Source organism: Sabethes cyaneus, chromosome 3 (assembly GCF_943734655.1).
Source record: "Sabethes cyaneus chromosome 3, idSabCyanKW18_F2, whole genome shotgun sequence".
Lineage (NCBI taxonomy): Eukaryota > Metazoa > Arthropoda > Insecta > Diptera > Culicidae > Sabethes > Sabethes cyaneus.
The window spans coordinates 6,090,330-6,106,391 of record NC_071355.1 but is presented as its reverse complement, the minus strand read 5'-3'; the positions used below and the strand labels follow the sequence as shown (position 1 = coordinate 6,106,391).

General features: G+C 41.5%; 1 protein-coding gene across 1 annotated transcript in view; it reads left to right on the top strand.

The window, feature by feature from the left end:
• The window catches only part of LOC128744360 (protein tweety-2-like), a 165,419-nt gene that overhangs the window by 145,611 nt on the left and 3,746 nt on the right, over window positions 1-16,062 (top strand). Inside the window, exon 4 of the mRNA XM_053841309.1 lies at window positions 4,549-4,791. Coding sequence (XP_053697284.1) covers window positions 4,549-4,791 — 243 coding nt within the window. The remainder of the gene's footprint in view (window positions 1-4,548; window positions 4,792-16,062) is intronic.

The window sequence follows — 16,062 nt, the reverse complement described above, 5'->3', positions numbered from 1 at the left end:
TCCACTTTTTGCTTAGTTTTTCTTCTTTTCTTTTCTACTGTTTTCTTAGTTTTTGGTTTCACTTTTCTTCTATTTCTCTCCGGTCTCACTCATTTTCTCGCGTTTTTTCTTTTTTTCTACCTCGTGTTTTTTGTTGCATTGTGCCTTTTTTCTTCTAGAAAGTAAAACTATTTCCTTGGTTTTGCAAAATATCGTTATTTTATGTAAAATAAACCTAGTTTTGGCCTTCTGGTGCACTTTTTCTTTTCTGCATGGGGCACATTATACTGCAGCTGTGGCGTTTTGTACCGGGTAGTTGAATTACCTAGAATTCGGACGTTGGTAATAAATTATTCCCACCACGGTTGCTCTACAATACTAATTGAATTAAATAATGGCAATTGGCTTCAACTTAGATGCCACATTTGCAAGGGGGGCAAATTGCACCACCGCAAGTGGGGCATATTGGCCTGCTTTTACTTATTTGAAAAAATATTAAATGCTAAAGCAAATCAAGCGTTTCATACCGTTATTTTTGGCAGGGATGTCTTTTTGAAGTTCACTTTATGCAATCGAATCGCAACAACCGGTTATTTACAGATTTTGACAAGAAAATAGCTTATGGAAATGACGCCAAAAGTTACATCGGTAGCTGCTCAAAAACAAATTTATTTTTGTTTTGTTTTTACAGCATGTGACAACTGTCATACTTGCATAGTAGGCTAGTTCCATCAAATACTATGGTTTCTGGGTGGTTTTGTATTTTGATTTCGCTTGTTTAGCGAAAAACGAAGGGGGGGCACATTGGCCAGGGGTGGCACGTTATACACAATTTCCCTATATTGTGTCAATGCAGCGCACTAATTCAACGAAGACTGCGTATTCTCGGAGAGGGCGTTCTAACTCCTAGCGAGATTTGATCTACTGAAACAAAAAAGGTAGGGTTTTTTTCTATTTCCCATCGTAGTAAGTAAAGCCATTCCAACTTTCATCATTTGTTGGATGGATTTTATGAATACTCCAAAAGTTCTTGTGCTGATTTGACTACAACACACTTACCTTCCGATCCGTGAACTTTGAAATCACTTAAATTCGTCGTGCCGTTTTAAAATACGCCCATCAAAATTTTTCATCGTCCGAAATGAAAATCACAACAATGTTTACGAAGCTAACGCGCATGTATTTGCGTAGGACGGCAAGACAAATTTTATTCTACAAAATTTCTGCAGGTCAGGCAAGTTTTCCTACCTGTAGAATAACGACAATGCCTTGCGTGAGTTATTTTCATTTATGAATGACGGAAATTAAAACGATTAGTCGACATTGTCTTCTTCGTCGCACAAAAAAACGTAGGGAATTTGGCTGGTAGGACTTCTCTAATGATAAAAAGCATTTAAATAGATCTCAGCTCACTTTGATTGATCGCATATGATAGACAACAAAAAAAATATATTAGGGAATAACTAGTTTTGCATTGTGTGTCATAAAAATGCTAATATTTTTAATAATTTATGTTGAATCGGACGGGAATATGCAATTACGACGAAGCAGCTACATGCCCTACTGAAATTCATTGAGGAAGTCATACCTTCTTAGGGGGAAATGCAAATTCATAGGGCGACCAACACTCTAAGTCATAGTGATGGAACGAACTGATTATGCAAACAGCAAATCGGAGTATACCACAATAGATCTAACTAATGGTCACCACTGCGACCATAAAAAAAATTGAATAAAAAAAAAGTTTATAGTTACATATCATAAGCTTAATAGTGAACATGTCTGTTAAGTTCCAAAGCTAAATTTCCCCATACATATATCCAGCGGTAACAAGCGGTAAATTGTGAAACAGTGTCCGTTTCATTTTATAGTCTGAGTGATTCTTTTATTCTCCCAGTTGGCCTCGAGGTAAGATGCTGGCCTCAAAAGCCAGTCATCGTATGTTCGAATCTCGGCTAGGAGAGGCTGTTAGGGTCAATAGGATTGTAGTAACTGACCCTGCAATTGTCCTGTACTCTGACAGCTGGCTGCGAAGTCTGTATCATAAAAACAGAAGGTCATGTTCCGATAACGGAATGTAGAACCTAGGTTTTGCTTTTTTTTATTCTTTGATTAGTGAGTGATTTTCTCTGGAGCCTCTTTACACTGTATATTTGGTTTTCGTCGCATTGATTTGTAATCCAATCTTCCTAGCCTCCGTTTTTAGTCTGGCGTAGATTGCCTCCGCCTTCCGAAGATTTTTAGCAATGGGGACCTATTCTCAGAGTCACCTCGCCTAAATTTTTTAGGTGAGAGCACACTTCACGATTCTCAGAGTCACCTGGGTAACTGTACAAATCAAATTGGGAGCTGTTAGGTGAGGTGAGGGTGTCTGCCAGAATAGAGCGCGTGAGAGAAGTGAGGTGAGTGGTGTGACTGTGAGAATAGGACCAATGATGTCGAGGTCGTTTGCGAAGTCTAAGAGTTGACTACTTTTGCTGAAGATTGTTCCCCTCGTTTTGATGCCCGCTCGCCGGATTACACTTTCAGTAGTGATATTGAATAACATACAGGGCATTCCATCCTCTGCGCGATTCGAAAGGACTCGAGAGTGCTTCCAATCCCGAAACACGCACGTAGCACATCACTCGCTCCAGGGTAGCTTTGCTCAGCCGAGTCATTTTGTCCGAAAAATCGTTTTTGTGCATTATCTGCCATATCTGTTCACGCTCGACTGTATCGTATGCTGCCCTGAAATCCATGAAAATATGATGCGTGGGCATGTTGTACTTTCAACATTTCTGGAGGATTTGTCGGAGGGTAAAAATTTGATCCGTAGTAGCCCGGGCCTCCATAAAACCTGCCTGGTACTGCCTTACGAATTCTCGTGCTATTGGGGATGTACGACGTAACTAAATCTGAGAGAACACCTCGTAGGCAGCGTTCACCAGCGTAATGCCGCAGTAACTACAGCAACCTTGCCGATCACACTTTTTGTGGATGGGACAAACTACACATTCCATCCACTCCTCCGATAGTTGTTTCTCCACCCAACTGCTTAAAATTATCCAGTGAAGGGCCGTTGCTAGTGTTTTTTGACCAGTTTTGAAAAAGTTCTCCCGGAAGTCGGTCCATTCCGGCGGCTCTGTTGTTCTTTAGCTGACCAATTTCTCGCCGGATCTCTTCGAGATCGGGATTCCTCTCCATCGCTTCTATACACATTCAGCTTCTAATGATGGGACACACACAACTGTGGATTATTTTAACTTTAATCGCCAATTTATGTCTAAATATTACACTAATTGATTGATAGAATTGTTACTCATAAGTAGTTAATTGTGTCTGATCCATGACTCTGCCATTGAACGAAAGAACATATTTGATACAAGAAAAAACAACTTTTGAATGCTCAATTGGATTGGATATCTTACCGATAGCATAGCTAACAATTTAATAATCCGTAAAACACCGTGCAGTAAAACACCTGCAAATTAGTACTAATCACTTTTCATGGAATTCAGAGTGGATTTAGCTCTGGGGAATTAGTATTAGTAGGACTAATGCACCGGCATTTTTATGTTCGTTCAGCACGATTATTATGGAATAATGCTTATGATGTTTGCTTTTATCATCTGGTTCACAGTTTCATTTGCCATCGTTAAGAGAATGAAACTTTCGGAATGACCTCATTTTGATATGAGATTGTTTTAAACATAACAATTTTTATCTCTAACCGTAGGTACAGTTTGCCACGTGCAATAAAACAGAAATAGCTAATAGGGTTAATTCCAATGCGACACAGTCAAAAATAATAAGAAAACTTAATTTATCGATTTTAACTTATAAACGGAGTCTCCACAATTCATCATAGCTTTAAATCGTGGCCGAAATTAATCGTTTCCTATTAACCCAATGAAAGGGGGTTTCTTTCGCCCAACAAAGTTACGTATTTGATAAAATTTCAATCACAAAGTTAACCAATTTAATCTCTTCCTTTGGGAAAACGGAAACTCTAAACTCTCCCAGATCGATTGCAAGCAAGCCAAGCATCTTGTTTCCGTATGCGAGTGAAAGAATTTTCATAGGCCAAGCCTTTTTTCTGTCCTTTTTTTCCTTGCTGTGCCTTTTGTGTCCAGTTTGACCCCTTCGCCGGGGTTCTTTTACATTCATTAATGACTGCTCTGCTGCCTAGCTGGTGCGGCAACCTTACCCAGTTCGTTCATCCCACCCAACTAGTCTGTTCGTGTCCATGCAGGCAGGCAGGCCGGCAGGCGAGTAGGAGGCGGAGGGGTCTCATTATGTTGGAACAAACTCCATCGGGTGACACGGTCGGGTGGACGGATTTCCGTCTTCCATTTCTTCAAACAATTAGAACCGTTTTCGTCCGGAAAAACTTTGACCAAGCCTGCTGGACTGCTACAGTGCTATAGCACTGGGACCGTTTTCCCGAAAACGGTCACTAACTCTTTCTCGGTGTCTCTCCATCTTTTCTGGGTGTTGAAGGTTTTCTTAATTGAAAAGATTTACTATTGACAATGGCCAGACCAAACTTGCAACTACTAATTGCCCCATCCCGCTTTACCATTTCAGACGTACGAATTCTACGAGGAACTACGATGGCCGGTTACGTTGGGATTTCTGACCTTCCTGCTGCTGCTGTGCATCATTTTGGTGATCGGAGCCACGAGGAGTTCGCGCTGTGCACTGATTTTCTTCAGCGTGTGCGGTCTGCTGGCGGTCACCGTGTGCTGGCTGCTTTCCGGCATCTATCTGGCCAGTGCCGTGGCGCTGGGCGACTTCTGCATGAAACCGAACGATTTCATCTGCAGCCAGGTGAGTGTTACAAAATGCATGGAAAAAGAATAAACGCAAACGCAGTTCCCAAGATGCAATTTTTCTTTTCCACGGAAGAAACTTTGCAGTTTCCCCTCTTTTTTGTTCTCTGTTCTGGTTTCCATGGGACGGCGTTTCACGCCGTTCCGGGGAGACGGGAAGTGCAAAACTTTTCGCTTCCCATCTCGTCGTTCGGACCAACTTCATTATCCAATTAACATTGTGCTTTGAGTAATGAGATAAATTTTGTAAATTGCGACTTAGTTTATAGATACCATTTCCGACCGTCGGGAGCGCTAGGATCTCATTATTAGGGCTTGTCCGTGGACAAAACTTTATCAGGCGGAGTTCAAAATTGTGTCACACTCATTAGCACTGGGCACGGAACCATGGGCCGGGATGGGTAACGCATGGTGAAAAGTCGTTAACCCGACAAGTGCTGAGAGTGTGACGGGATGGAAGGAACTTCTACATTCATGTGTGGCTGCACAATTCACATTAGTTTCCTCATCTCCGAGTAGATAAATATAATGGAGAGCGTCGGAGTGCACCAAGTGAACCACCAAACGGCAGCGGAACGTATAGCAATGATGGAGGCGATTCGAACGGAAAGTAACATGAGCCAGAACGGGAGAAAAGTACAAACCAGAAATGATATTGCGAAAAGTAAAAGATTGTAAATTCTTTGTGAGCTAGTGCCAGATGGCGGCGTTTGAATGCAGCCGACACTTGGCGGTGATGTTTCTCTTGGCCGGAATATGCAGTTAATTTTTCTCGCTTTACTGAACTATGTAGTTGTTGTTTTGCACATCGAAGACCCGGCGGCTCCTTCAAGTGGCGTGCCTAAATTGAGCATTCATGTAAATTTGATACTCCCAGTGAGATGGAAATTTTTCGTTTCATCAGGTTCTTGTATATTTTCTTGAGGCGAAGTAATTTTCTAATGAATAATCATGTTAGACTCTACTTGAATATTTCTTACAACTGCTTACAAGTCACAAGCTTATTTGATTTTCGGGGGTTATACTCCTTTGAGGACGGCGCGTTTTCCACAAGTTTTTTGACGTAGAACTCTGTCTTACTTTAATAGGGTGGCATGCTACGAATGCAAAGATAATCGTGTCACGAAAAAGTGATAGATTTTGAACGCTTATAGCTCAGCCAATTCTAAGTATATTTTTATGGTTCACCATTCGAACCACAAAAGATGTGCCTTTCGTATTGTTTTCGTCAATAGATTGAACTTTGCAAGTAACTCTTGGAATTTCCACGTAAAATTGAACAATTATTATAAATTCACTGCAGTTTTCAGCGCATAATTCCATTATTTGTTTTCGTTGCTAAGTTGTTACAGGCAACACCCTCTAGCCACGTCGTTCATAAAACGGAAGAAAATAGAAAAAAGGAGGGTCATTGAAAATTTGTTTGTGTGAAGCCAAGAATACTTGATCACATCATCTGTTGCTATGTAGGATGTTGTACTTAAATTGCACCATCGCATCGTTAGAATGACACCAACCGTTAGTGACAAATTGACCAAGAAGGGCAAGGTAAAGTCACGCCATATGGAAAGCTAGAGCAGTGCTAGAGTAGCATGAACTGTTTAATCAATGATATCTTCAAATGCACTATCACTAGGTATTCCGGTATAGTTCTCTACCAGAAGTGATTCATTACCTCTTGCGGGCTTTAGATCTTTATTAGTTTGCTGTCATCTAATGAATTGGAGAAGCTGGTTGTCTCTGAAGCTACCAAGGTTGTTACCAAGTACTTACTTACTTTACTTTAGTGGCAACGGTCCTCTGGTACTGTCAGCCCTGGGCTGCCGTTCTCCAATCCCCACGAACACCAGCTGAACGTGCATCGTCTTCGACAGCATACATCCACCGGGTGCGGGGTCTGCCTCGGAGTCTACGGCCTCTTCCTGGTTCTCCGCTGAAAATAGTTTTGGCTACTCTTTGATCGGGCATTCTGGCCACGTGTCCTGCCCACCGCAGCCTGCCACATTGCCTTCCCTATATCAGCATATTTGTATACTTGGCATATTTTCCATTTTACCACCAAGTATAGATCGCAGAATTTTACGCTCAAAAACCCCAAGCACTCGCCGATCAGCTTCCTTTAGCGTCCATGATTCGTGTCCGTAAAGGGCCACCGGGAGGACTAGTGTTCTGTAGAGCGCCAGTTTTGTGCGAATTTGCAAACTATGGGACTTCAGCTGGCTACGTAATCCGTAGAAAGTCCGATTTGCGGCTGCAACTCGTCGTTTCACTTCGCGGTTTACATCGTTGTCACATGTCACGAGTGTACCAAGGTATATAAACTCCTCCACTACTTCATTTCGTTCCTCATCTAACTCCATCTCGGCACCAAGACCACTTGGGCTCCCCCGTTCCCTACCAGCAACCATGTACTTCATTTTGGCGATGTTAATGGCAAGTCCCAATCTCACCGCTTCCCTTTTAAAAGGCCTGAAAGCCTCTTCCACTGCTCGACGATTGATCCCGATGATATCGACGTCATCCGCAAAACCAAGAAGTATGTGAGATTTCGTGATGATAGCTCCATTTCTTTCCACGTTTGCCCTTCGTAATGCACCTTCCAAGGAAATGTTGAACAGCAGGCATCCCCTTGCTTCAGTCCATCCAACATCACGAAAACAGCTGAGGTCTCACCCGCTATTCTAACGCATGATTTGGATCCGTCCAGCGTCGCACGAATCAGCGTAACTAGTTTCGTCGGAAAACTATGTTCTAGCATTATCTGCCACAGCTCATTTCGTTTAACTGAATCGTACGCCGCTTTAAAGTCCACAAACAGATGGTGTGTCTGCAAGTTGTACTCCCGGAACTAGTCTAGCAACTGACGCAGGGTAAACATCTGATCCGTCGTGGAGCGACCCTCACGAAAACCTGCTTGGTACTCGCCGACGAAGGACTCCGCTAACGGTCTCAGTCTGCAGAACAGTCAGACTGGAAAGCACGGCCAAGCACCTTGTAGACAGAATAGAGCAATATAGTTCCTCGATAGTTTTTACACTCCAGTCGATGTCCCGTTTTGAACATTGGCCAAATGAGGCCTTCCAACCACTCCTCCGGCATTTGTTCTTCCTCCCAGATCCTGACAATGATTCGGTGGATTGCTTCGTACAGCCGCTCGCTCCCCGGTTTTAGAAGTTCAGCCGGGATACTGTCCTTCCCAGCAGCCTTACCGTTTTTCAGCTCACTGATTGCCTTTTTAACCTCCTCCTGTGTTGGGGGCTCCACAGCTTGACCATCGCTTACAATTTCTATCCTGTCCCTGCTGATCTCCGCATTTACTTCTTCATTCAACAGTGTCTGGAAGTGCTGCTTCCACCGTTTTGTCGGTTGCCAGCAGCCGTTTTGTCGGTTGCCAGCAGGTTGCCAGCACTATCATTGCACATCACAGGCATGGCAAAATTCCTGCATCTCACCGTTTTATAGAAACTCCGTGTGTCGTTGCTGGCGTATCGCTCCTCTGCGCCGCACAGTGGTCCCATTGGTATCAGAACACGCGTTTTTTTAATTGCGCCGAAATGGTTGATTATACTGGTTATGTATGTTCAGAGAAATTTCTCAGCGTTGAAAGCTCTTTCATATGGCATGAACGATTATTTGATTAATCACCCTAAAAGTTAGATAAAAAATTTATTTTTTGAACAGTAAGAGATACAGCAAAACAAAGTTCTACAAAATTTTTGAAAAGATTATTATAAAGAACTTTGCCAAAGAAAGTAACCTTCTAGCTATTATAGTTTTAGAGATAAAAAACAATTTTTGTGGAGACTTTACGAAAATCAATTTTTTGACCACAGTTCTTTTTACAGTATTTATACGCATTAGACACGTTCGGCAAAGATTTTCTAACAGTCAAATTACATACTTTTGTAGAATATAGTAACTTGCTATCGTCAATATTTGCGGAGAAAATTAAAGTTTTCGTTTAAAAATTAACCAATTTTCAACAGCAATAACTTCCAAACATGCAAATATATTCAAACCATTTATTACCCATGTGAAAGTACAAGAAAAATACTACAAAATGCAAAACAAGTTAGCTTGACCCTGGCTATCCCTCTACCAAAACACTCGCATTGAAAATTGTTACTCGGTTGAATTTAATATGGCGTAGTGTAAAAACCGTGTTATCCCGATCAAGTAAGTGTGCAAAATAGATAATGAAAATGTGTAATCCAAGTAGCATGAATTATTTGTAGAGAAAAAGATTTTCAAAATTCGTTTTCGGATAAAATTTGATTACTGCAGTTCGAGGTGTACGAATTTCGAAATGTATTTGAAGATTCTTCATCCTCACTATCGCTATTATTGTGCATATCATATGTACTGACCAACAGTTGCAGTAGGTACATCTTCAGAGGACATGGCGTTTTTGTTATTTGGTAGTTCCCTCATGCTAGAAATTACCGGATCAGAAGATTCTAATAGACGGCAGAAGATCCGTATTTGTAGCCATTCTGAAGATCTTCCTTGTGTGATGAGTTCGGAACTGTTGTATGCCCTTGTCCACCATTGTCATCATCAGCTCGTAACCACTACCGTTCTACCTTCAATGGATGTAGGATGAATTTTTGCGATTTGCTGGTCTATGTTAATTTTTTCTTGCAGCGTTAGTGCAGTCGTTTCCTTTGCAAACTGGAGATGCAACGGCCGGCAGTACCTGGTCGAAGACGATCTAATTAGGCTAATTCAAAGAAACATATCTGGTCGAAGATGGATGTGGATTTAGGAATATATTCTTTCCATTTGTTAATGCTTTCATGGGAACAATTGATGTGACACAAAGGCTTGAGTTGGACTTCGTTCCAGCATCATCAATGAATGTTTGCTAATACTCGCTAAGATCTGCGGTTCCATCTTCCATCGCAACCGTATTTTACGAAAAAAGTTACTGTCTTCAGTTCTTCATCAGAAAACGTGTTTAGTGATGCAGCTTTCGAGCTGATAATACTTGACGAGGTCTGATATGCACAGTAACAGCGATAGTGAGGATGAAGTATCTTCAAATGCACTTTGAAGTTTGTACACCTCGAACTGCAGTAATTAAATTTCATCCGAAAACGAATTTTGGAAATCTTAATAATCCATGCTGCTTGGATTACAAATTTTCATAATTTATTTTGCACACTTTACTTGATCGGGATAACACGGTGTTTACACTACGCCATATTAAATTCAACCGAGTAACAATTTTCAATGCGAGTGTTTTGGTAGAGGGATAGCCAGGGTCAAGCTAATTTGTTTTGCATTTTGTACTATTTTTCTTGTACTTTCACATGGGTAATAAATGGCTTGAATATATTTGCATGTTTGGGAGTTATTGCTGTTGAAAATTGGTTAACTTTTAAACGAAAACTTTAATTTTCTCCGCAAATATTGACGATAGCAAGTTACTATATTCTACAAAAGTATGTAATTTGACTGTTAGAAAATCTTTGCCGAACGTGTCTAATGCGTATAAATACTGTAGAAAGAACTGTGCTCAAAAAATTGATTTTCGTAAAGTCTCCACAAAAATTGTTCTTTATCTCTAAAACTATAATAGCTAGAAGGTTACTTTCTTTGGCAAAGTTCTTTATAATAATCTTTTCAAAAATTTTGTAGAACTTTGTTTTGCTGTATCTCTTACTGTTCAAAAAATAAATTTTTTATCTAACTTTTAGGGTGATTAATCAAATAATCGTTCATGCCATATGAAAGAGCTTTTAACGCTGAGAAATTTCTCTGAACTTACTTAACCAGTATAATCAACCATTTCGGCGCAATTAAAAAACCGCGTGTTCTGATACGTGCTCCTCGTACTCGCGTTTCTTCAGACGATGGATTCTTTTTTCGGCAGCTCTAGTCTCTCTGTATCTCTCTCTGTTTTGACGCGTTGCCGCAGTGAGCATGCGACTCCTAGCCTGGTTCTTTTCGTCTGTCACTCTCTGGCATTCGGCATCAAACCAGCTGTTACGCTGTCTTCCACGCGTCGTGCCTACCACCTAAAACCTTATCACCGGCCTATATATTTCTTCCCTATCGACTTTGGCGTTCATATTACCGATTACGATCTAGGTGTCCCGTTGCTTCCAACCGCACGCAGAAGCTCCCTTTTCATTATCGAATTTACCTACATGCGGGCGCCGGGCAGTGCCCACTGATGATACTGTAGTCGAAGAAACGGCTTTTAACCTCGGAAGCCTCCTTCATTCGGGTGCTGCCCATTTGGCATAAAGTTTTTAAAAATCAAAATCTGGCCAAACTGCCAATTATGTCAAAAGACAGTTATGCCAAATGGCATTATGACAAACAACGTTATGCCAAATGACTTTGTACAATGTGAGGAAGCCCTTATCCACTCATTGATCGCATTCTTATCTATCACGAGATTCTGCATTTAACATCTACGATCCCAGCTCATTGGTAGTGCCTCCGTTCTGGTAAAACTGGAATTTTTCGCCCCGGGATCTTTCACATCTTCTGTTCTTTGTGACAGATTCTTTGCAGAGCTACAATGTCAAATTTGCGGGGCTCCAGATGTTCGAGCTGGGCTTGGGTCGCAACCTACGAAATTAAATTCAGCGATCTGCAGGTCCAAGCACTGAGTTTTCATACGTCGTCGCTGCTTCGTCAGTTTGGTCGACGCTGAATATTCTGAGCCGCGTTTGGTAGAATGTTCGTAGAAATTATTGTTCAGGTAGGTTGCCTTACTACTAAGGCCACGCTACCGAGTCTTGTGATGGGGCTAGTGTCGGGATAGCACGTTTTTTGCTTCAGCCACCCGCTACGGTTCAGTTGCTGTTGTGAACTCCTTAACTGCCCAAACAGTACATATTTAGCCCTTCGCCCAGATAACACAAAATCGTAATAGAAAGTTCACATTAAATCGTTTTCATGTCAATTTCATATTGGAGTTTTATAATGATTAGAGTATGTCAAATCGAAGTGAACAATAAGTTGTTTTGCAGTCGTGTGTGTCTTCATATACAATTCATGACTGTGAATTATAAAGCAGGATAGACAATTGCAATATTTGATTATAACTATATCATATATTCAGTAATATTTAGTTGCGTGTTATAAAAACTGCGCAAAATAGAATTACAAATAGTTGTCAAAATTTTCGCACGTATATCGCCTCCACTTTGGTACATATATGTTCTTATATGGCGTGAAATATAACTTTTTCGTTCAGATATGATTTCGTATACCTCAGTTGCAATCGAGATATACAAACTAAATGGTTTACTGGGCGGGTTGTAGCAACTCAGTTATGACTGAAATTAGTCATATGTCGGTTGCCACAACTGGTTTGTGGCAACACTGTGCTAGTAGGGTGGAGTGCAAGCACTCACTAGGTCGAGGACCGTCGAGTCATCAAAAGGCGCTCATGATATGGAGACAGACGTTCATGATTGGCAAGACTTCTCCTCGTACTGAGCTATGATATTGCATACAAAATATGCATTTATTTATTTAGATTTGGACGTCACCTTTTGTTAGAGGCATGAATTTTGTTCAGGCTGCCACTTAATGGGCTGAAAATGCCCTCTCGTACCACATTGATTTAAAATTACAAAATCATCATTGAAATACGTTCTCCGATACTCCATTGATTCTCGGTACGTGCACCCAGCAAGGAACTGTTTACTAGAGAGCATCCACACGCCTAGCTGTCAACGGCATTACCTACTTACTTAGTTGGCTTGCCGTCTTAAGACATAGCCTGATTAACAAAGTTTCTCCAATTTACTCGGTTTTGTGTGGTCTCCAATTCCTAACCATCTTGTCTTGTCGTCTTGTTCCTACCGGATTTGAAGCGAATACCGTCTTTTCAGGATAGTTACCCATCGTATCCGTCCAGCTTTAGCCACATTTTAAATACTGAGTTCACCTTCGCTATAGAACTGTGCGATGTTCATGCTTCAACCTTCGCCTCCATTCTCTTGCACGATGCCGAAGATTGTTCTTAGCTCTCGTCTTTCGAAAATTCCGTCCACGTTTTATTCCCGTAGAAAACAACCGGTCTAATAAGCGTTTTGTACAGCCCAGCCAACACCAACTTGTATATCAATGTACGAAAATTATCGTAAACATCTCTTAGCAAATTCGACGTAGAATTCATCCTTGTCATCATCGGTACTTGTGAAAGGAGGGCTATGCACGTTGATGATGCTTATATTGAAGAACCGGCCCTTGATTCTCAACCTGCACATTCGAGGATTGATTGGCCACCACCCAATCACCCGTTTCCGCATCTCGCCCATCACTATGAAAGCTGTACCCAGCTCGTGTGTGTTGCCGCAGCTCTGGTAGATGGTATGTCCATCTCTGAACGTACGTACCGTTGAGCTCTTCCAGCGCACTTCCTGCAGCACTACGACGTCGAACCTGCGGCTTTTCAATACGTCGGATAGTACTCGAGTGCTCCACGTCCAGAGTTTCCAATCCATATTCCTTTTTCGTCGCGTGGGTCTATTCCGATTGTTCCAGTAAGTCTTTTCCTTGTTCTTCGTTCCATGCTGTAGAATTTCTCGTGGTGGCGGCTTGCAAAGCCTGCTACATCAACCCCCTTTTTCGCCGGAGGGCCAACGAAGCTCGAAAGAGCCCTCCTTCCCTGTCGGTATACGAGCTTGGCTTCCACAGGGGTTGGTTATCCGATCTCCACCAAGGTTGCTCGTATCCAGGCTGGTACCACGAGGAAGTAGGGATAGGAGTCGCTGAATTAGAGGCTATGAACCACTGTAGGGTCTATTTTATGCCTACAGGTGCCCAAGGCACCGACGGTACGCATTATTCAGCCGTTTACCAGCCAAGTAAAAATGCATAAAAATCCTAATTTTTTTGCGTGATTAAAAAAATTTCATTGTTTTTTTCTACCCTCCACCACTCTGAAGTTGCCTAACATCAGAAGGACAAACACTTTATAGAATATTTGTAATGGCCTGAAACATATCAAATACAAAGTTCTGTATACGGGAAGAGAGGGGCCATTCGGATACCACATGGACAGAAAAATACCAATTTTCAAGATTTTCAAATCTACCATCATATCCCGAACGTTGTCTTCTTCTGGGTCTTCAAACACTCAAGTGGCGTAGGAAGGTTCAGCAAGCTGTATGTGTAGCAAAGATCCTAAATGGCGAGATCGATTCACCGACAATTCTATCTGCTTTGAGCTTCCGTGCGTCGCAACGCTCCCTCCGATCAACCGGACTACAGCCGAGTTTTCAACGAACAACTTTTGGATGCAACGAACCAATAACTGCCTGCATTCGAACTTTCGCTGCAGTTGAAACCCTCTTCGAGTTCGGCGAACTTTCACATAAGTTTGCACAGAAAATAGTGTGTCAGTTCAATTTCACAATAAAATAAACAAATAATTCTATTGCAAGAGTGTGAAATCTAAAAAAATTAATTAAATTAAGAAAAACCTGAAAAAGCCTAATGGGATTATGTGAATAATGTGAAGCCGGGATCTGAGAAAGGAGAGAGAGAGCAGTTTTTAACCAGAAATTGTCTCGTCTGAGTGTGTCCCTGTATGTCTGTGTTTTGGCACATACTTAAAAAGCCAAGAATAACCGTTTCCAGGGTCTTTGTTTAGTAAAGTGGAGGAGCATCTCTTGTAAATCTCTAAACTCTCCGTTACATCCATCTTCCACGCCGAGCAGTTGTTAATTACTTTTGCGTTGTCAATAGTGAGCGGATGGTTGTCGTTGAGGACGTGCTCAGACCTTTCTCGGCATCTCTTGATGCTTTTGTTACCTCTGCCAAGTGTTCTTTAGCTCGTGTTTCCAAATTACTTCTAGTCTGGCCGATGTAAACCTTCTCGCAATGTGGGCAATTGATTTCATAAATCCCGGATTTTCTTTGTTCTTCAATTGGGTCTTCAGTTGATCCCAACTTTGAGCTGGTTGTTTAGGTTCGTGTAGACTAGCTCAATTCCAAATTTCCTCATTTTTCGACGGAGAGGGCGTGTAATGTTTCCGTCGTATTCCACTGCCACTTTCTTCAGTTCTGGTGTTATTGGTGTAAGTGTTGTGAGTGATTTTTTGTATGCGTCTCTTATTTTTTTGGAAATAATGTTTTGGATTGTCGTTTCTTTATATCCGTTCAGTTTTGCAATTTCAAGAATGTGTGTTAATTCTTTTTGATTCGCTAGCTCACTTAACGGTAATGTTTCCATCCTATGTTCGTTGGTTTCCTGTAAATTTCAATTTCTGTTTCTGTGCTTTCAATTTATCTTATTACTACGATATCCAAGAAAGAAAGTTTTCCGTCTTTCTCCATTTCTTATGTGAAGTGTATGTTCCTGTGTGTACCATTCATGGCTGCTAGAATAGTTTCCAATTCTTCTTTTTTGATGATGCTGAAAACGTCGTCGACGTATCGTCACCGTCTTGTTGGGAGTACCTGGTTTTGTTCCAGCTTGCTTTCAAGTTCAGCCATGAATAGTTCGCACAGGAACGGTGATAATGGATTGCCCATCGGTGCACCTTTCAATTGTTTGTAATAATTGTCCCTGAATGTAAAGTAGTTCTCCTCCATACACAAACGTGTCAGCTTCAAGTATCCTCCCACCTTTTTTCTCCATGCGTTGTTCTCATGCTAGTTCAATAGCCAGTCTTCCAAGAGGCTTATCGATTCTTTCACGGAGACGCTTGGGAAAAGGCCGTAACATCGAAAGATACCATAATGTCGTCTTCTGCTACTTCTCCCGATGTTTTTAGGTACTCGACGAATTCTCGTGTGCTGCTGACAGAAGGGCTTGGCAATCTTTTCCGTTCCTGGTTTGTGTATTTTGGGTTGTCCTTTTATTCTGGGTTATGTAGGGTTTGATGTCCGTAATTTTCCGATACCGTCTCCTAGCGCTGGTTGGCATTCTTTAATTGTACGATTAACTCGCTTAACTATTTCGGGTAGTGGATCCGTTCTTTGTAGTCTATATGGGCCGTTGTTGATTTTGTCCAACATCTGTCGATCGTAGTTCTCCTTGTCCATTATAACCACTTTGTTACCTTCGGCGAAAAGGAAGAAGGAAGAAAAGGAGAATAGGCGGGAGCAGGTGGGAATAAGTGAAAAACGAGAACAAAAAGTGAGCAAAGTTAGAACAGGAGACAAAAAGGATAACACGAAAAAGAGAGCGTAACAGAAAAAGTGGAAAAGCAGAGCATAATAAAAGATAGAACGGAATAGACAAAAACAAGAGGAAAAAAACGGCCAAGGAAATGGAAAAAAGACGAAAAACGGA